This window comes from Crocodylus siamensis, chromosome 15 (assembly GCF_052110815.1).
Source record: "Crocodylus siamensis isolate JL-2025a chromosome 15, ASM5211081v1, whole genome shotgun sequence".
Lineage (NCBI taxonomy): Eukaryota > Metazoa > Chordata > Crocodylia > Crocodylidae > Crocodylus > Crocodylus siamensis.
Window position 1 is genome coordinate 55219662 of NC_143409.1, and position 20521 is coordinate 55240182.

At 53.4% G+C, this 20521-nt stretch overlaps 1 protein-coding gene and 1 long non-coding RNA gene across 2 annotated transcripts; both read right to left on the bottom strand.

Annotated features, from left to right (window-relative positions):
- Positions 1-4016: 4016 nt before the first annotated feature.
- Positions 4017-16733, bottom strand: LOC149852972 (uncharacterized). Its single transcript, XM_090029518.1, has 4 exons — positions 16615-16733; positions 13285-13408; positions 12747-12893; positions 4017-12672 (listed from the first exon to the last, which is right to left on the bottom strand). The coding sequence occupies exons 1-4, from the start codon at positions 16731-16733 to the stop codon at positions 12406-12408; spliced, it is 657 nt and encodes a 218-aa protein (XP_089885644.1). The 3' UTR covers positions 4017-12405.
- Positions 4017-17164, bottom strand: LOC149852971 (uncharacterized). Its single transcript, XR_016439240.1, has 2 exons — positions 17023-17164; positions 4017-5021 (listed from the first exon to the last, which is right to left on the bottom strand). It is a non-coding gene; the product is annotated as an uncharacterized LOC149852971 (long non-coding RNA).
- Positions 17165-20521: the final 3357 nt, after the last annotated feature.

Consider the following 20521-nt stretch of genomic DNA (forward strand, 5'->3'; position numbering starts at 1 on the left):
CTGAAAATGTCCAAGTCATTTTGTACTAGAAAGTGTGTTTCGTGTCACTGTGTATGCCGTTTGGCTGTAAAGCATGATCATGTTTTCTATGGGATTGTTGTACATCGTGCCTCTTGGAGGACTGGAAGGGCCACCTCCCATCTCTGTTACCTTAAGACTCCTCAACAGAAGCTGCAAAACCAGTTGAGAGACTGGCCAAATCCTGGCGTGTGACCCCCTTTGCACTCCTTGGTCTGCATGAGCAGTGTCCCAGGGAGGTGGCTTTTTGACTGGGGCCCTGTGATGAGGTCAGAAAAAGTTATTTACGGTTCAAGCCACCTGGGCTGGGGGGAGCGGGGCTGTCCTTCCCTTGGGTCCCCTGGATAGGGGAGGGGGAATGCAGGAAACCTGGCTAGAGCCAAGGCCAGGCGGTGCAGAGCCAGGGCTCTTCCACCGGCAGTAGTTGTGGGGAGTGGGGGTGGGAGTCCAGGGCAGGAGCTGGTAGCTGACCACCACCCAGGCAGGGGCAGAGATCGGCACCCCCGGCAGCGCGACAGAGCTACATCAACTCACTGAAGGGCCCTTCGCAACGCAGAAGGAACTGGCCCCACCACCAGACGGTTTCATTCAGAGAAATGGAAGGAAAGCAAGACATCACACCAAAGCTGTAAGGAAACTGCTTTTGGGCCTGTATTGGTAAGAAAACACTCTTGCAGCTAAAAAAAAATCTACTTGGATTTTGGTAATAGCTTATTTATTGGATATCGAGAAGGAGTCTTTTCTGTCATTTAGTTTTATAGCTGGTTTGTGGTATTGTTATTAACACCTGCCTGCTGTTAATCGAACAAAGTGTCGTGTTAGTCCTTAACTGCACTAGGTTTAAAATCCTGCTTTTAACCGGAACACTGGCCATTATCCTCTAGAGGTCCACCTCCAGATTCCCCAAACCAGCTTTATTTTCCCAGTTCAGTCAAAGCATAGACCAAGAGAAGGGCAGAGAGAGTGCTTCACGGAGGTCCTCAAGGCTGATCTGGAAAAAAACATGCAACATAGTGGGAGACTATTGCCCAGGACCGCCCCAGAGGGAGGGAGAGGTCACTGGATGGATCTCAGTACTCTGAAATCTTGCCACAACAACAGGAGATAGAAAAAGTGTTGAGGGCCAAATTGAAAATCCAGATTCAACCACCCCACAAGAAAGCATGTGCCCTAGCTGCAGCAGCATCTGTCGATCCCAGATAAGCCTTGCCAGTCATACAAGACCAGTATGGAAGATGATCATCCTGGACTGCAAGGGATTGTCAGTCAATGATGGTGCATTTTAGCTTGGATGTTATTACTAACATGCTAACTCTGGAGCTCTGTGAACTGCCATGCAACTTGGCTTCTTCCTTACGATCCCCAGGTCAGCAATTCTCAACCCAGCTGCCACAGCTCCCTGGGGTGCCTTGAGATCCTTTCAAGGTTTCACAATGTGGGCAATGTTAGGTGTACAAACATCATTCACAGGGTAAACGCAAAGATTTTGCCCTGTTGTGGTCCGAGTTCTTTGCAGGTGTAAACTTCCTGTTATTCTTCAGTAGCTGAAAGAGTGAAAACTAAGTGCCGGCACTTTCCAGTAAGTAGCTTGCGACTATGATAAAAGTTGCCTCAATTCTAGAGAGGCTGAGAGTCACTTCCCATACGTCCATGGCCCTTAAAGCTCCAGGACCTGTACTCAACTGCTCGCAATGCTTGGCTGGTGCTTCTGCTCTTCATCCTTCCTTTCAGGCTTTGACTCCTGGTTCATTATTTTAACCCAGTCATTCCAGCGATTTTTCCAAAATTCAGCTAGACTTGCTGGTATTGCTATATTCACTGTTGACAAAGAAACTGTGTGTTTTTAACTTCCAAATCACCAGTTTAAACTGAACTCTGGTCAATAGTAATGTAGCTGCATCCCTGAGGGGCCTCCAACAGAAACAGTCCCATTGGTACAGCTTCTGGCTTGTTGCATGGTGACCACAAGAGGCAGCAGGTGAAGTTGCAACCAATGTAGGGCCCACTATGCTGCACATAAGCAAGATTTTGGGTACGTGTCCACCATATAGCTGGTCCAATAAAAAGGTATATCCTACAAACACTTGCCTCTCTTAACTCATGTTAAATTCCCCAGCCACATTCCCTTCCGTGTAGTGTTGCACTTGCACTGTGTTACACAAGGAGTTGCGATGTGATGTAATGTCATGTCATGTCTGAAGATGGAAGGAGGCAAGGTAAGGCTTCATTAGCTTATGACAGTCATGCATCAAGGCAAGTGTTTTCCTGAGAAAGTTTGAGTGCAAGATGTGGCACTTCAAGGAGTTGCAGTTTACAACCATTGACTGCTCTATGTATTATCATTTTCCATCCTGTACTTCTATTAGGTGTTTGTTTCTTCAGGGTTAGCTTTCCTATTACCATTCCCCACTCCTATACCATTCATGTTTATCTGCTATCCCTACCCCAATGACATTAGCTGCAACACAGCTGGCAGCTGTAGCCCCACCCCGGTTAACAGGGACAGCACACTTCAGTAAAGGTACCTGGCCAATCCAGAACACAGACCTCTATTTTCCATTCCTTTTTTAGATAGTCTATGGCTGGGATTTGGGTCTGTTCTTAGCACAGTACAATTACCCTTTTCCCCGGTCTAAGTAGTTTCATACCTAGCATTAACCTCGGTCATTCGACTGCAGTATTCTGCTACAAGTTCTTTAGGGTCCTGGCAAACCGCTTTCTAGGGGCAGAATTGAGTACCGGGGCAGAGCTGGACAAGATGCCACATGGCGTTTGCTCCATCCATAAATCTGGGGCTCAGCTACATGCTTATATACCATGAGCATATTAACAAATGAGGACAAGTAAACATATCCCTTCCCTTCTGAAAGCCAAGGCTGCAATACCATCCTTTCCATTGGTCTTGTGTTCCCTCTCCTGTTCCTATAAAAAGCCTCTCGATGGGTTAACTATGTGATTATAGGCCACCAGTTTGACAGCCCTGCTCTAGCTATTCTCAAGCTTCCTTGTGTGAAGACGGACTGGGGATGTTGAGGAGTTCATGACCCCTTGCAGAGCTATTCCCAAAGACAGAAATCGCTGTCTCAAAATTTATTCAGCATGCTGGGCACCCTGAGTGAACTCAGAGGCCCCAAATAAAACTGTTAGAGGCGATTTATAGTTCACAGACAAGATGCACGCGCAAGTGGGAATTTTCCACTGTGAAAGAAAACAAGATATCAGGTCAGTTTGAGAGACCCTTAATTGGTTCAACCAGGATGTTAGGAGAGCCCATGCATCTTGTATACCCCAAGAGGTGTTATCTGTGGTTATGGCATGGAATTGACTAGCCATGTTCTAGATCTTATGAATATCCTCCAATACCTTTCCCGATTCATCTACATAGGTGCAGCAGGTATCATTGACTAAAGTACATACCCCTCCTTGATTAGCAAGAAGTAGGTCTAACGCTAGGCGATTTTGATTGCGGAGTGGGTGGTTAGTAGGACTTGCTATGGCCCTTCCCCCATTGGCTCTAGAGAACTTTTCTGACACAGAACACGGACCCACACGTAGTCACCGGGACTGAAGGAGTGTCTCTCACAATCAAAGGGTACAGGTTGCTGAACGGCAGCACGGCACTGTAGAGAAGGAAGCTGCTTCTGCAAAGAAGTCACATAATGGGTTAAATTCTCATCCCCCGCTAGCAATCCTGTAGCTGGAGGAAGGAAACCACAGGTAATGCGGGGTGGATGACCAAACAAAAGCTCATAGGGAGATATCTTAACATCAGTTCTAGGCGCGTTTCGCATAGCAAACAGTGCAAGGGGCAATGCCTCAGGCCACTTAAGCTGAGTTTCCGAACACACTTTGCCTAGAAGGGTTTTTAGAGTCCGATTTGCCCTTTCCACCCCTCCAGATGACTGAGGGCAATAAGGGGTGTGAAGCTGCCTAGTGATTCCCAACCTGTGTAAATTGTTTGTAAGACCTGGGAGGTGAAGTGACCTCCTTGATCTGAGTCATTTGACTTGAGGTATGCCAAACCGCAGAATAACGTCCTTTAGAAGTGCACAAGCGACTTGCTGACGAGAGGCATGGGTGGCAGGAAACGCCTCCACCCAGTGGGTGAGCTGATCTCGCACCAAGGCATATCTGTATCCTCAGCACTAGGGAAGTTCGATGAAGTCTATTTGCAGTCTCTCAAAATGGTTGATATGCCCAAGGTCGGCCCCCAAGTGGGGCTTTTCTCTCTGGGCCAGAGCTGAACCCCGGGGAAGTGGGGCAGACGCTGGTCACTTGTTTAGCCACTGCATGGATCCCAGGGGCAAACCAAACTCGGAGAATGGTTTCAGCTCTGGCAGTTGCCCCATAACAACCTTGCCCATGGACTATTTGGCACAGGGGCCGCTGTAATGTTTTAGGCAAGATGGGGTGGTCATCGCTAGTGTACCACAGTCCATCTTTTGAATAAGCCCCATAGAGACGTTTCCAGTCTTCTTCTCTTTTGCAGGCTTGCTCATATCCTTCCAAGGCTCTGGGTGTCTCCCACACAGGAGCAAGGGCGTTGCGACTTAGGGGTTGCTGAGCAGCAGATTTGGCAGCCGCATCCTAAAAAGGCTCGCATATGCCTCTTAGTGGTGGGCTTTGCCAAGCCTTTTATAGCCTTTATCCTTTCATCAGACAATTCCCGCAGTCCCTCTGAGATCACATGCCCCAGGTATGTAACCTTTTGGCAATATTGTAATTTTCCTGGGGATACTTTATGTCCTCTTTCAGCTAATCCTTCTAATAGTCTTAAAAAGTGTCTGTCCGGCAGCTTCCCTGAGTCCGTGATGTTAGTAGCAGGTCATCTACATACTGTACAAGCACTGTATCCGAGGTAAGTGTGATACCTTGTAAGTCTCTCGTCAGGATTTGGCTGAAGATAGTAGGACTCTCGGTGTATCCTTGGGGAAGTTGTGTCCAGGTTAAATGTTGTTTTCTCTTCCAAGTGAAGGCAAAAAGGTATTGACACTGGGCTGCAACTGGGATTGAAAAGAAGGCAGCACACAAATCAATTACTGTGAATCGAGTGGCCCACCACAGGATGGAGGTAACAGTAGTGGCAGGGTTAGGAACTATAGCAGCTCTGGGAATCACATAATCATTTATAGCACCTAAGTCTCGCACAAAATGATAAATAGGCTTGCCATCCTTTCCTGACTGGTAACACAGGGGTATTGCAAGGAGACTCCACTAAGATCCCTTTCCTGATGTATTCATCTATAAAGGGGCTGCAAACTTTCTTCTGCTTCTTTATTCAGTGGGTACTGAGGCATGCAAGGCAGGACTCCCCCCTTGGTTTGAATAACAACCGGAGTGGCAGACTTCAGCAGTCCTCCATCAGTGGACTCCCAGCCCCACAACGTGGCCGGCAATTGTTGTAGTTCCACCGGGAAAGTTCTTCCCCCCCACGAGGCCAAGGCCCTGGCGAAATAAGGCAGTTTGTCAATTGGCAATTCTACAGTTATTCCCTCCGGACTACAGCGTAGAGTGGCCCTCAGCTTACACAGTAAGTCCCATCCTAATAAATTCATAGGAGCACGGGCAAAAAACAACAAGGAGTGTTCACACGACAAGGGTCCCACTTGGACTCCAGTAGGGGCACTTCTGCTAGTTTTGAACAATTCCCCCCCACTCCCATCACATTCTCCGTTCCTTCCTCAATTAGACCTGCACGCTCAGGAGTTGTAGATAACATAGACATAGTAGCGCTGGTGTCAATTAAACAATCATATCGTTGCTTTCCTACCCGAAAGGAGGCAACAGGGTTGCTCTTATTGCAATTTATAGTTACCGCAGGGCAGACTGGGTGAGGGTGGTCAGTCGGGTCACTGAGTCCTTCTTTCCTGCGAGTAGTTTTTGACACCGGCTCCTGGAGTCACTGGTCCGGAGGGGGCCCCCCATTCTGAGATGGCTTCGATGTTCATCCCCTTCCTCTGGGGACATTTTCGTTTGAAGTGTCCAGGTTGTTTACACTGGTAACATGCTTCACTGGCCCTCTGAACTGTGGACCACCCCTCGCCCTGGTTTCTCTGACCTAATCCCCTTCATTGAAACCCTCCCTGGCCCCTTCCCGTTCCATCCTCTTCCTGACACGCTGTGCATCGCTCCCTCTACCATTGCAGCTACTAGCTTAAAATCTTCCTCCCTCTCCTTTCTCCCAAACACATAGCTTGCTATATTTCTTATCTCTAACATACTCTTTTCTTCCCACCCTGAAGTATACCTGCAGAAATGCTCCTTGATATCAGGAGCACTCTGGTTTACAAAGGCTGACACCAGCGAAGGCACATGCTCTGGTTTATCTCCATCAAGATGAACGCAAGTCTTGGCTGCCTCACACAAACGGGTAAAGAAGGCATCCGGATGCTCCTCGGGTCCCTGTTTGCATGCATGGGATTTCCTCCAGTTCACGGGCTTTTTAGTCGCTTCATCAAAGCCTGCTAGTAAGTCATTCCGGGCTTCCCTCAGGGATGCCCTTCCCCGGGGGGGTGGGGGGTTGTAATCCCAATTAGGTTTGTTAGAAGGCCAAGGATCTCTGTTTGCTGCTGAGGCAACAGCCCTGGCACAGTCTAAAACTTTAGCCCGCTCGTCTGGGGTCAGCAGGGTATCCATGAATTCCTGCATGTCTGACCGAGAAGGGTCATAAGTATGGACTATGCACCAAATAGTCCATCCTACTTAATCAGGTTTTTTCCCCCCCCGAAAAGAGGGGGTTTGTTGTTGCAAAAACGAGGAGGTCCCCTCGGGTGAAAGGCACACGAATTAGAGTAGGGCAAACCTGGAAGCTGTCCCTGCCATCCACAAACAGGACCGGGTAGGTTCGCAAAGGAGCCTGAACCACCGCATTCGGGTGCTCCTTCCCCTGGCTGGGGGGAAATGCCTCCCCCACAGGACCCCGGCTCCAGACCGAAGAAAAGCCTCTGGAGGCAGGGAGCCCGGAGCCGGCACTGACGCCACAGGAGCTGCAGCGCTCTCGTCAGGGGGCAGGGGTTGACTGGGGACAGGGAGAGCAGGGTAGAGAGGATCAGGTCCGTCTTCACACTCCTCGGAGGCTGAAATCGGAGGATCATAAGGAGGTGGAATGGTAGAGTAAAGAACTGGTTTTGGGGCTTTTTCAGCCAATTCAGCCCACAGGTACCAAGAATCCATTTGTTGAGGTTTTAAAGCTACCAATTCCATTCGAAGGAATGCCAAACGAGACTGATCAAATGAGCCAAATTCTGGCCACCGTTTATCTGGAGCACCTTGTTGAGTTAAGACAGGCCACTCCTGTGTACACAAAATACAAGTGCGCTTCCTGCCCAGGCCAGACTGCACCGGCAGATTCCCTTCTCCCCAAACCTGGAGAAGCCTCCCTAAAGGAGATCCCGGTGGGGCGTTTGAAGCCGATTGTCCCATCCTCCCGAGACTTAAGCACTCTGGTCTATAAAGTTCCTGGGAACAGCTACCCCTCATGGCAGGCCCCACTTACCCGATGCCCAGACCAAGCCCTCCGAATGGTGACAAACTCACCTATACCAGCTGGGAAGGCTGGTCCGGACAACGAGCAGCCGGGTCAGCACACAAGGGGTCCCTTCGTGGTCACCAAAATTGTTGAGGAGTTTGTGACCCCTTGTGGAGCTATTCCCAGAGACACAGAGTCGCTGTCTGTCTCAAAATTTATTCAGCATGCTGGGCACCCTGAGCAAACTCAGAGGCCCCGAATAAAAAACTGTTAGTGGCGATCTATAGTTTACAGACAAGATGCGCGCGCAAGTGGGAATTTTCCACTGTGAAAGAAAACAAGATATCAGGTCAGTTTGAGAGATCCTTAATTGGTTCAAACTGGTTTTTGGCTACGTGCTTGTTTTTGAAACGCTAAGTAATCCTTGATTGCTTCAGACTTTAAGACGACTAAGGTTTAGTCATTCCAGAGTCTTATCAGGCTGTGTTCGTGAAATGCTGAGTCTTGCTTTGTAGTTGATTTCTACAGTGTTATCTATGATCTTGTTAGAAAATTTCTACAGGGACTCATGTGGGGATCCCAGGATCCGTGACATGTAGGCTAGGGCCTGGAACCAGTATGGCGTGCAGCCCCCAACCCCTTGAAGTTGGACCCTAGAGACAAAAGTCGAGGAAGATAACCGACCAGGGGACCCAAGTGAAAAGCTTGGAAGAAAGCAGCGGCAGAAGCCTTAGCAATGGTCTCAGGAAGAGGACAGGACAGTCCATTAGGCCTCCGAAATTTCTATACAGAAAACCTTCCCGGATTTGCGATTCATGGTTTTGAAAATTCGTGGTGTGCTGCGCCAACCCACACTCTCCCTATGCTGTGTGATGACACTTTGGTACCGCACTCCACAAGGAAGGGGTGATTCAAGAAATTAAAAGAGGCACAGCCTATGTAAATGTAAGAGTTGACTCGGGGGGAGGGGGGAAAAAAAAAAAAGACGGCATCTCTAGAACGTATCCCCTGCGAAAGGCGAGGGTCTCCTGTATACTGGAAGTGAGGAGTGGGCACACAAAACAGGAAGAATTGCAGGGGGGTGGCTCAGGACAAACACAGATTTAGGATGTTTGGGGAATGACAAAGAGACACTATGGGATAGGTTACATGGCATAAAATGCATAGACAGGTGTAGCTTGTTCAGGAAGGATGGACAGGGTAAAGGAGAGGTCTCACCCTCTATACAAAGGCAATGTCCCCAGGTTTAGGGGTGCAGCATGAAGTAGGAGGGAGGCCTCTTGACAGCTTCTGGGGAAGAGGTCAGGGACAACAGACTGGGAGGGGGTGGATTTCATGGTGGGCACCTGCTACAGGCCTTTATATTAGGAGGAGGTGGCAGATGTGGTCTCCTTTAAAACACATGACAGAAGCCTCCAAACCACAGGACTCTGTTCTTGGGGGGGGGGGGGGGGGGGAAGGGGGTCTACATGATCAGGACACTTGTTGGGAAGGAAACAGAGCAGTGCCCAGGCAGTCTAGCCAATTCCTAGAGCATGCTGGGGATAATTTTCAATACAGATGATGGGGAAAAGCTTTTCCCCTCTTTGACATTTTACTGCTCAAATACAGGCAGAAATTGGTTGGGAAGGCAAAAGGTAGAAGGTAAATGTGTGACAGCAACCCCCAAATAACAGGAGTTCAGGATCCAGAAGGAAGAGGAGTAAAACAAGGACCAGAAAAGCAAACACCTCCCCCCCCCCAAAAAAAAGTTAAACTCAGGAACCTGGTGGGGAAGATCCCTTAGGAGACAGGTCTGAGGGCAAACAGGGTACAGGAGAGCTGGCTGCACTTTAAAGGAGGCTCTTTCAAGGGTGGAAGAGCAAACTATCCTGGCCAGACTGCAAAGAGTTGAACTCTGAAAGGAGTCCCAGAGAAGTAGAAGTTTGGTCAGAAGAGAGCTGCACGGGCATGCAGGGAGAGCATTAGAGAGGCCAAGGCATGGCTCAAGATGCAGCTGGGAAGGAACAGAGAGGCAATAAAGAGGATTCTAGAGGGAGAGGATGACCAAGGCAGGCAACCTAGTTACAGATGATGTGGAAAAGGCTGAAGAATGTATTTAATGCCCTTCATGAATAAGGGCAGCTACCAGGAGATGAGTGCAGCTGGCAGCAGAGATGGGGAAAAGAAGCAGTCAGCCCAGAGCAATGGCAGGACACCTTAAGGATCATGCAGAGACACTGGATGCTTTCAATTTGGGGGGGGAGGGGGGAAGGGATGTACCTGAGGGTGTTGAAGGAATTGGTTGAGGTAAAGTCAGAGCTGTCATCTAATATAGGGCCTATCTGTAAAAAGGGGGAAGGAGAAGGATCCAGGGAATTGCCAACTATTTGGCCTGACCTCAGGACCTGGGATGATCGTGGAGCAGGTCTTCTCACCGGGAGAAGACATTTTCAAGGAAAGCCATCGTTCACCAAGATCAGGTCATGCCTGACCAACCCAATTTCTCAGGTGGTGACAGGCTCTGCAAATGGGGGAGAGCAGCGGATGTGATGCACCTTTGACTTTGCAGTGGGAGATGGGTGTCAAAGCCTTCCTAGTCTCATTCCCAAGCTATGGAATTACAGACAAGACTCAAAGTCCTGTCAGGTGGATAGTAACTGGTTGAATCATTGTCCTCAGTGGCTCAGTGTCTAGTTGGGAGGAGGTATTAAAGTGCCTGCTTCACAAAACTGTGGATGACAAGCTGGGTGGAGTTGTGAGCACTCTGCAGGGCAGGGCTGAGATCCAGAATAACCTGGATAGACTGGAAAAAGAGACGGTCCACAATTAATCACTCAGATGAGATTCAGCAAGGACAAGGGCAGAGGCGTGCACCTGGGAAGGAATAGCCATGTGCACAAAGAGAGAGCAAGAAGTGACCGGCCAAGGGACAGTGTAACAGGGCAAAGACAACCCTGTTCCTTTGATGTCACCAAGTTGCAAGTAGTCAGGTCAGGGACAGGGCAAAGTTAATTACTTAATAAACAGAGTTGGGAAGGGGATTGCACCTGGGGTGAAGGTTAACAGATTAGGAGCCAGCAGCTACTTAAGCCTACAGCAAGGGGTTTTCCTTTGCCCCCTGGGGCACAGCACAGAGAGATTAAGCAGGGATGCAGCAGACCCAGCGCTGGAGCAGGTTGCAGAGAAGACCGGCTGACTGGGTGCAGGTAACCACAGTGACGAGTGAAGTAAGGGGGTGAGAAAGAGGAGAAACTTACTGGCTGAGAGAAGGTCCCACAGAGAAAGGATCCACTGGTACGGCAGGAAAGAGTGGGACCAGAGTGGAGCCGACTGGCTTGTGAGAGAGGGATGCACAGCCGTGGAGAAAAGGGAGACCATGAGCTGGAGCACAGGCAGGGTGCTCCACAATCTGTGGGGAAGTTACTGGTAAACCAGTTTTCTTTTATCCTGCTTCTGGGGTGATCTACTACACTCTCTCTTTGGGGAATTAACTTCTTATTCTTCCATCATTCCCAAGCGTGGCAGGAGGGGCACTTGCAATTCAGAGAAGTGATTCTTCCCCTCCACTGAGCACTGGAGAGAGGCTTCCCCTGGACACAGGCCATCAGCTCCAGCCTGTTCATGTTCAGCCTGGTGATCCTGCTGCTGTCGGAGAAGGTAAGGGAACCCTAGGCCAGAACCACCCCATCAGGTTGCATCTCGCCCGGCACAGGGGGTGAGAGGGGCAGGCTTGGCACAGACTGTCAGCTTAGCCTGTGCCCCTGCAGACACTGTCCTTCTGTCCATCCAGGTCTGGGGTGGGCCCTAACCTGCTCCATCTCTCCCTCTGCAGGAGCCCCACGTGCCCTACAGGAACAGGCAGTTGACCCACCTCCTCCCGACCTTACTGAGAAGTAGCTCCAAAATTTGAGTGGGGGGCATGGACCATGCTGACCCCCTGCCCTGGCCCAGTCCATAGATGTATGTACATACACCACCACTGGGAGGACATTGGACAAGGGAGGCAGAAAAAAAGGAAAAATAGTGGCTTAGCACAATCCAGACCTTCACATGACAAGCACCGTGTTCTGCTTTCCCAGGGATCACCGTCTTCTCTCAGCTAACCTATGCGGGGCAGCTACGAGAATGCAAGGAAATGTGGCAATGGGCAAAGCACAAGATGGCAGAGAAGCGTTTGGTGCAGCACTTGAACGGCCAGAGGCCAAAGAGGTGCAGGACTGCTTGCAAACACAATGCAAACAGAAAAATCCTCTTGTCAAAATGGACGCAAGGCTCCAAAAACAAGAACACACAAACAAAACAAAACAAGAAAATCACTGTAGGAGAAAGTGGAAGAGGAAGAGAGCACAGAGAACAAAGCCAACAGGAGCTGAAGGAGGAGTTTTGAAGGTCTCAAGCAAAAGCACAGTCTTTGCAAGACGAGACTGTGGAGAGCTTGAGCACAGTTACACAAGACAGCCAGGATGAGGGAGCACATCTCCGCTAGAAGCACAACTAGAAAAGCGCAGAGAGTTCTGGCATTTGGCACCAATCTCTCTTCACTGGAAGTGGAGGCAATTCTGAGGCAAATCCAGAGCAGAGCTAGAGGCTGCAAAAGCAGCAACATGATAGACTAAAAAGGGATCCGAGGGCATCCAGGACACTCGCATAGGGAGCTTAGAGAGCCTGAGGCACTGACTGAACAGACAGAGATGAGGCAGGCTAAAGAGAGACCACCTCGACCAAAAGCTTGGAGGACTAGAGGGGACAGCCCATAAAAAGACCGGAGAACCAAACAGGGAGCTGACACCCCTCAACAGCCAGTATAGGACAGATGGCAGTGGTGAAGAGCCAGGCGGGGGCAGTTAGATGCAAACGTGGTAACCATCCAGTGCTGACTGCAGAGGGGAGCAGGGGAGAGGAGTCATGGGGAGGACAGCCCCACACGGCCCCCTGGCTCACCTCCTCCGGCCGGGAGAGCACAAGTGCAGCACGAGGTACGACTTCAGCTTCGACCGCGTGTCCCCCCCAGCCTGCTCCCAGGCGGACGTGTTTGAGGAGATTGCACAGCTAGTGCAGGTATGAGTTGGGCTGGGCCAGGCTGTGGAGGAGGGGGCTGTCCTCCTCATGTCCTGTGGGGGGAAATGCAGGTGCTCCAGCCCCTTCCCTGCCTCCTGTTCAGAGGGCAGCAGGGGCCGCACACGGCAGAACACGCGGATGTTGCCCTGCGGAAGAGATGCATCAGTCCAGCCCAGGACCCCAGTGCCCTCCCACCCACCTGCCCTGGGCCCAGCCCCACCTTGAGCTCCAGCACCAGGTTGTGCAGCCGCCGCCGGTCCATCTCCAGCTGGTGCAGCTGCTCTTCTCGGTGCGTTGCAGCCTGCAGCAGGGTCGTCACCTGGGCTCTCAGCTCCCTGTTCTCCTGCGTGCTCTGAGCCAGGTCCCCCTAGCAGGGAGCCCCAGAGCGTCACTTAACCCTGGCTCAGAACCGTCTGAAACAGCAGGCATGGGAGGCCAGAGCTCGAGGCATCATCATGACCTGATGAATTGGTGTCAGGTGCTGACACATGGGCTCACTGGATATGAGAGGCCATCAGCATGGCCAATCGGGCTACTGGGGACAGGTGGGGGCAGTGCTGCCTATGAGGGCAGGGCACTTCCGGCTCTGGCAGAGGTGCCACAGTTGCAATGAGAGAAGCCAGGCAAGGCAGCATCACACAGAGTCACTGGCCTGGCCTGGCCCCTGGGGCAGGGGACTGTGACAAATGCCACATTGGGGATGTGATGCTGGAGCAGATCCTGCTGCCATCGCAGCTGGTGCCCACAACCTCACTAACTGAGATGTTGCCATAGGAAACTGCTTGTGCTAGCTCCACAAGCCACTGAATGAGCAGCTCCGAGCCAGGAAGACTGCAGGAGGCTGCCAGGCTGACCTCAGAGCTGTCAGCACAACACTGGTGCCTGCCAAGGAAACACGACTGCAGGAGAAGCCTTGCTGCAACAGCGAACTATTGCTCTTGCTGGCTACACCTAGAGCAGGTTCACTTTGTTATGGCTTACAACTGGCAGCGTGGTTGGGACTAGCAGGGGTGTATGGGGGTCCCAGCTGCGCCGGACGCACAAGAGTTTGCAGCCTTGCCAAGGGCTGGGGGCTCAAGCCTGTAGGGTGGCAGCTTAGGGAAGAGTTGCATTTGGCTGCAGTCTAAGCCAGATCAGGCTAGAGGGCTTGGAGAAAACAGAGGCAAAACAAGCTCAGATCCCAGAGCAGAGCCAAGGCAGGGCAAGGGGGCCCATGGTCTTAACTAAGCTAGAAGCAGGGGCAGGGTCTAGTAAGACCAAAGATCAGGGACCTCTGCCAGAGACCAAGGGGGTCAGAGGACCTGTAGCCCAAGAAAGGCAGAATAAAAGGCCTGGGGCTCAGGTACCCAAAGAAGGGAGTGTGCTAGCCTGAAGGGACACAGGGGCCGAGAAATGCAGATAGTCCTCAACTTACCATGTCGAGTTACAACATTTTGCACTTACAACAACATTTATAAATTGACACCATTTCAAGTTTCTGATGTCAGTCTTGACTTCACCATGCTTGATCCAATGTGATGCCATGCCAGCAAGCAAGCCTGCCATGTCACTCGTCTCCCTGGAGAACATCTGTCCAAGCTTCCTCGGACACTTTCTTTACGAAAGCAGAAAAGACTCCTGAGAAGACTCCAGCCAAAAGCCCTTCACAAAAATCCAGCTAAGTCACCTCAAAGAACTCCTTCCAAATTAATGATTGCCATTTACAGTGCAAGTACATTAATGTAGCTATATTACTTATCTATAATTGACTGAGCACAAAATTCTGCGGTATTCTTTGTGAAAATAGGATAAACTGGGCCTTGGTTCAGGAACCAATCCCCCATTTATAATATTGTTTCTAATGAGAAAATGGGTTTTGGGGTTATGTTTTGACTTAAGCCATTTTCAGGAACTGATCATGTTCTAAATCAGAGGACTGCCTGTACTAGCAACCGACAGGGATGAAGCCAGACCTGAAACCGTGGGCCAGGACTGGAAGTTTGCAGCCCGAGGAAAGAGGCAGAGGCCAGAGAAGACCAAGAACTAACTGATTACTGATCTGACAGTAATTCTGCAAGGCATGGGTGTGGTGCAAGGGGTGGATAGAGCCACTTAAGACTAAGTGTCCCAAGCAAGTCAGGAGGACCCACTTAGCCTAAGAGGGGCAGAACTGAGACTACAGCAGGGTCTGGGAGGAGGCTGCTGGCAGCTAGGACTGGGGCTTGCTTTAGGACCCTTAGGTCACCTCCTTTTCCATTAAGAGAAACCCATCAAGGCATGGGGGCCCAGCAAGAAGGGGAGGGTACCCCACACCTGGAGCAGGGCAGGGGCTGGGTGGTCACTGGGGGCATCGTGGCCACCCCAGGAACACGAGCCTGCATTGATAGGGACAGCCGTGCAAAGAAAGGACTCATTTTCCAGAAGAATAAGAAGGACCCTTGGGCTAAATGAGAGCAGAGGAAGGCCTGGGCCAGGCAAATAAGGAGAACCCCAGCCTAGCAGGGAGGGGAGGGGCAGAGACTTAAAAAAAGCAAGTGGGTCATGCTTTCAGTCAAGTTTAAACCATGGCAAAAAATCTGACACCAAAAGAGGAGCTTAAAAAAAGTGCCAGTTATTAGATTGACACTTGTTTTCTGAGAAGATGAGACCGAGGACAGAAGTTTCCAGTGGGAGGTTGAGATGGCCCTCTCACATTAGCACCTCGCTAAGACAACAGCACCCTCTTTGAAACAAGTCCTGCAGTGAGGGGGATAAGAACAGCAAACTCAGGAGCCAAGGTGTTCACCTCTTTCAGCTTCTGCACCCAAGAGAGCTGGAATGGCTCATTTTGACAAAGCAAAGCAAAAAAAATAGGAGAAACTACATATGCTTCAGGAAAGGGTTACTGCCATGGCTTCCTGAATAGCCAAGGGGGAAATAGTCAAAGGAGCCAAGCCAACAAGCTACTCAGATCTCGTAGAGCAGGCACAGGCAAAGTGTGGCCCGTGTACTAGACTGGGCCTGTGGTGGACTCCTTTTCCCAGCACCCCCCCTGTACGCTGCAGCTGGTCTCAGTGAAGACCCCAAAAGCGGTGGCTGTGTCAGCAGGGAGCCAGGGTTTGCATAGGAGACCAGCTCCAGCAGCGCTGGTAGGGTGTGTGGCCAGGCAGGGAGCTCTTTTAGGATCAGGATCTTGTGGCAGCAACGTGATCTGGAGCCAGGGTAGAACTGCAACCCACGGGACTCGGGCAGTGCTGGGAGTGCCAGGCAAGCTTGGTTGGGGGGAAGAGACTGTCAGCCCCTCCCTCTGCCACAGCCACACTGAGCCCAGCTCGCCTGGCAGCAAGCACCTGAACATATCACAGCTGAAGGGGAAGTGGTTACAGCAGACAGGCAGGCCATCAACACCAGCCTGTCTATGCCAGGCCTGGTCATCCTGGTGGTGACCACAAAGGCAAGGGAACCCCCACGGCAGAACCACCCCATCAGGCTGGAGCCTTGCTGCATCCTACCCGGCATGGGGTGGGGGAAGGGGGAGGCCTGGCCCAGACTGCCAGCCTGGCCCATGCCCAAACGAAAGACCCTGTTCTTCTGCCCATGGATGTCTGGGATGGGGCCCTGACCCCCCCCACCTCATCTCCCTCTGCAGGAGCCCCATGTGCTTTACCAAAACAGCAGACTGACCCACCCCCTCCTGAACACGCTAGGGGGCAGCTCCAACATGCAAGTGGGGGCAGGAGTTGGGGGACGGGGCAGGTCCTCAACAGGAGGGAGAGGCTGGCTCATGAAGCACAGCACATAGGGGTACCTGCCCCCACCTGCTCCACAGGCTCATGTTCGTAGACACAGCGCCACTGGAGAAGGACATTGGTGAGCTGCTCACCAGTACAGCGAACACTAGCAGAGGGGGAACGGCCCCTCCCCTACCAAGCCAGGAACAGTCTCCCCCCTGTTCAACCCTCCCCCCAGCATCCACCATTACTGGGCGCGATGCGCCAGGGACGGCATGTCCAGCTGCTCTGTTCAATGGCGATGGATCTGCTGGTGGCCATTTGTTTCTCCCGCCCCTTGTCGAGCCCAGCTCTGCTCTGCCTCCATCACCTCCTGCGGCAGTGAGTCCTACACGTTACCAGCGCCTTGGGTACAAGAAGTAGTCAAAAGCGAGTCCTCCCTCAGGAGTCTGAAGCGTGCCGCCTCCTCCTGGCAGCAGGCGCCTCCCGGCGCTCGGGACGCGGCCCACCCGCCCCATACCGCTGTAACCGCCGGGCCCCGGCCCTCCCTCCGAGCCAGCGCGCCGCAGCCTGCGCGGCCCCGCCCGCCCCGGGAGGAAGGCGCAGGAGGCGGAGGGGAGCCGAGGCAGCGGGACGGCGCTGGGCCCGGCCGCTCCCGGGCCCGCCCCCGGCCCCGGCAGGGCCCCCGGGCCCGCTTCGCCGGCTCCGGGACCTCGCGAGCCGCCGCCGACCCGGGGAGACGTGCGGCTCCGGCCCTGCGGGCGAGAGGCAGCGCCACCCCCGCCCGCGCCAGGCTGCTGCGCTTACCGGAGCCGGCCGGCCGTGCAGGGCCCCGCCAGGGGCCAGCAGCTCCTGCCGCGGCTCCCCCCGGCGGGCGCCGCTTCCGCCTCCCGGCTGCGGGGCAGGGGCAGGGGCAGGGGCAGGGGCAGGGGCAGGGGCAGGGGCAGGGGCAGGGCGCAGCCGGGCACCAAGGCAACGGCCCGCGCCACCTGGAGAGGGGGCAGGGCTCCCAGCCCAGCAACCCTGCCGCTCCCGCGTTTAAAGCCGGGCCGCGCCCCGCTCCCGCGCACTTAGCCAATCCTGCCTCGCCCAGCTCCACCCCGCGGCCAATCCGCGTGCCCGCCCCCAGCTCGCCCCGCCCCCGCCTGGCGCTGGGGGCGGCGCGCGTGCGCGCTCCGGCGGCGCGTTGCTCGGCCCGGGGTGGCGGCGGTTGGCGGGTCCCCAGAGCGGGTGGCGGCGGGGAGGAAACTTGAGGCCTGGATCCTTCCCCGAAGGAGCAGGAGGGCAAAGGCCTGGCAGAGCTCCAACCTCGGGGGCTGCTTGGCCGCCCTGCCCCACACGCCCGCCCCCGCCCCGCACACTGGGGCGGGGGTGAGGGGCCCCCGGTGTTTCCGGAGGGTCCCGCCCGGAAGAGCGGCCGAGCTGGAGGATCGAGGCAGATCCCGAGCGCCCTGGACCGGCTGGGAGAAACGGGCCTCGGTCACCGAGATGAGCTCCAGCAGGGAGGAGGGCAGGGGCAGGGGCTGGGGCTGGGGCTGCACAAGGCGAGCCCCGGGTGCGCGGGGCCTGGCGGGGCTGCGCTGCAGGGCGGGGGTGCAGACACCGAGCAGAAGCTGGAAGGAAAAGCGCCCCAGGGCTGTATGAACCGGAGGGTCCTTCCAGCGCTTCCCCCCAGCACTGGGGCGGCCTCCCCTGGATTCCTGGGCCCACCCCGGGGATCCACACTTGAGCCCTTCGGATCGATTTGAAACAGTCTCGCGCAGTGACACAACAGATTAAAAGTCTGAGGAGCGCGAGCTGCAGGGACAGGCAGAGACAGCGAGCGTGACAGAGTCTGGAGGGGGGATTAGGTCACAGCCTTCAGATCGCTGGGGGGTGACGATGGCAGTCCAGTGGCCAGGCCCACGTGCAGACCACACGGGCATTTTCATGCGAGTTTGCTTGCCTTCTCTGAGCCTTGCCGGTGGATTTTCCCCCTCTTCCCTGCCCATGTCTAGGTCCTAAATTTAGGAACATCACAGCAAAGCCCCCGGGCCTGGGCCCTCTCCACAGGAGAAGGAAAGCAGGGCAGATCTGCCCCTTGCAGGATAACAAGAGAAGACAGACACACGCACATGCACACTCAACTCACTTCCTCAGGGGTGGATGACGTGTCAGCTCACAGAAGCTTGTGCTCTCTGTCTCTATACGTGTGGCCATACACACATGCACACCACACTGTGTGTGTGTATATATCTATATTATGTAAATAACTGTGAGTATCTACACGATGTGACTAAACGTCTCTATTAAATGTGAAGAAGAACTACACATATACACTTTGGTTAGTCTACAAGGTGCGAGCTTAGCTTGCCTTCCACGTAACTTTAGATTAACTCAGCGGACAATCTCACTCATCACATCAGCAATGTCTCCCACTGACTCCCCGTCCTGTGCACCAGGCAGGTGCTGGACCCAAGCGCCAGCCCACAGCTGCCTCTACTCTACTTCACAGGTCTTCCAGCTCCAAGTCTCCAGCTGGCCAAGCCCATGTCATACCCATTGGGCATCTTGGAGCCACCCAAATTGTTCCAAAGCTAGGAAAGACCAAAAAAAAAGGCTCAGACTCTTCCCTTTGGAAAGAAGGTTGAGGATGGAGGTATATAACATCATGAAGTGGGCAGACCAAGCAACCCACACCCCAGAAGACTAGAACCAGGGGGCGCCTGCTGCAATGAGGAGGTGATGGGTTTTAAACCAACAAGAAGGACTTTAAAGTGCATTGATTTTTACACAGGACTGTTAACATGTGAAATTCATTGCCACGGGTTGGTGGAAGCAGAGAGAGGAGTCAGGGTAAACAGGGGACTGGATAAATTTGTGCATGATCAATCTGTTAATGCCTACTGAACAAAACAGCAGGACATGTTTCATCTGGCATCTCTCACTCAATCATGGTGGATGCTAGGCAGGGGATTGACTAGGAGGTCACTCCTGATTCACCTGAAAAGGTGAGAGACAGGGGAGGAGGAGGCAGCAGCAGGAAGCGAGGGTAGGATAGGGGCAGCTCTCCCCCAGCACACAGTGCGGTGGTGACACGCAGGCTGTTGAGTGGCGTGGTGATGCTCTTCTCCAGTGACGTTGTTACCATGCATGTTGGAATGGCAGCCCAGCAAGTTCTGGAGGAAATGGGTCAAACAGCTGTTTTTAAGGCATGTGGGGCTCCTGCAAGAGGGAGATGGAGCAAGGGTCCTAGCACCACCCCAGATACAGACAGCATCTGTTAAAAGGAATGGATCAGGCTGGCAATCTGTGCCAAGCCTGCCCTGCCCCCCACCCCTGCCACGAGGCAGGACACAGCAAGGCCCCAGCCTGACGGGGTGGTTCTGGCTTGGAGGTTCCCTTCCCTTCTTGAACAGCACCAGGATTACCAGGCCCAGCATGGAAAGGCTGGCGTTGATGGCCAGTGTCTCTGAGATGCTTGCCCTTTGGCTGCATCTTGCCCACTACCCACCGGGTCTACCAGGCTCAGCAGAGCTGCGGCAGAGGGAGGGGCTGACACAGGACCTGCCAGAGAGGACCCCCCAAGCACTGCCCCAGCCCCACATTCACGGGGCCAGCGCAGGGCCCACCTAGTCTTGCAGCCCCTGATGTGCAGCTGGAAGAGGCTGTGGCTCCGGGACAAGCGGTCACTCTATGCTGCCTTCAGTACCGAGCGGTCGGCTTTGGCCGTGCGCAGCAGCTTCAGAAACTAGGGCTCATTCTGGGAGGGAATGAGGCCCAGAGGGAGCCAGGGCCATAAGGCCTGAACTCCTGCCCAACCCAGTCACAGGTTCCCTTTCCATCCAGCCCGGACCTGTCACGTTTCCACCCTACAAAGTGCCACAGGCAGAGGGCAGGCCTGGCGAGGGCACTCGAAAGATCCTATTCAGTGCTCTCCCCTCTATAGCATCTACTCGTCATTGCTGGGGATAGGACACTGGGCTAGGACCATGGGTCTGACCCAGTTTGGCTCTGCTGCTGTTCTTGTGCTGCCCTACCCTCAGCAAGTCTTGCAGTGCAGCTGTGCACTGCAGGCTTTGGGGTGTCCCCCCTGCCCCACTGAAAGGCATTGGGGCCCTTGCAGATTCATGTTGCCAGTGCCAGGGACCCCACTTCCTGTTCTGTCAACTCCTTCTGTGCCAACATTTGCTCTGCCGCTGCTCTCAACAGGCAGGACCTCACAGCCAAAGGGCCAGTGTAACCTAATAGGGGGCTCACACCCCCACTAGAGGCCAAAGACCAGGACTCTTTCACCTCCCTGTCAGGCTGTCAGTCACTGCTGTTC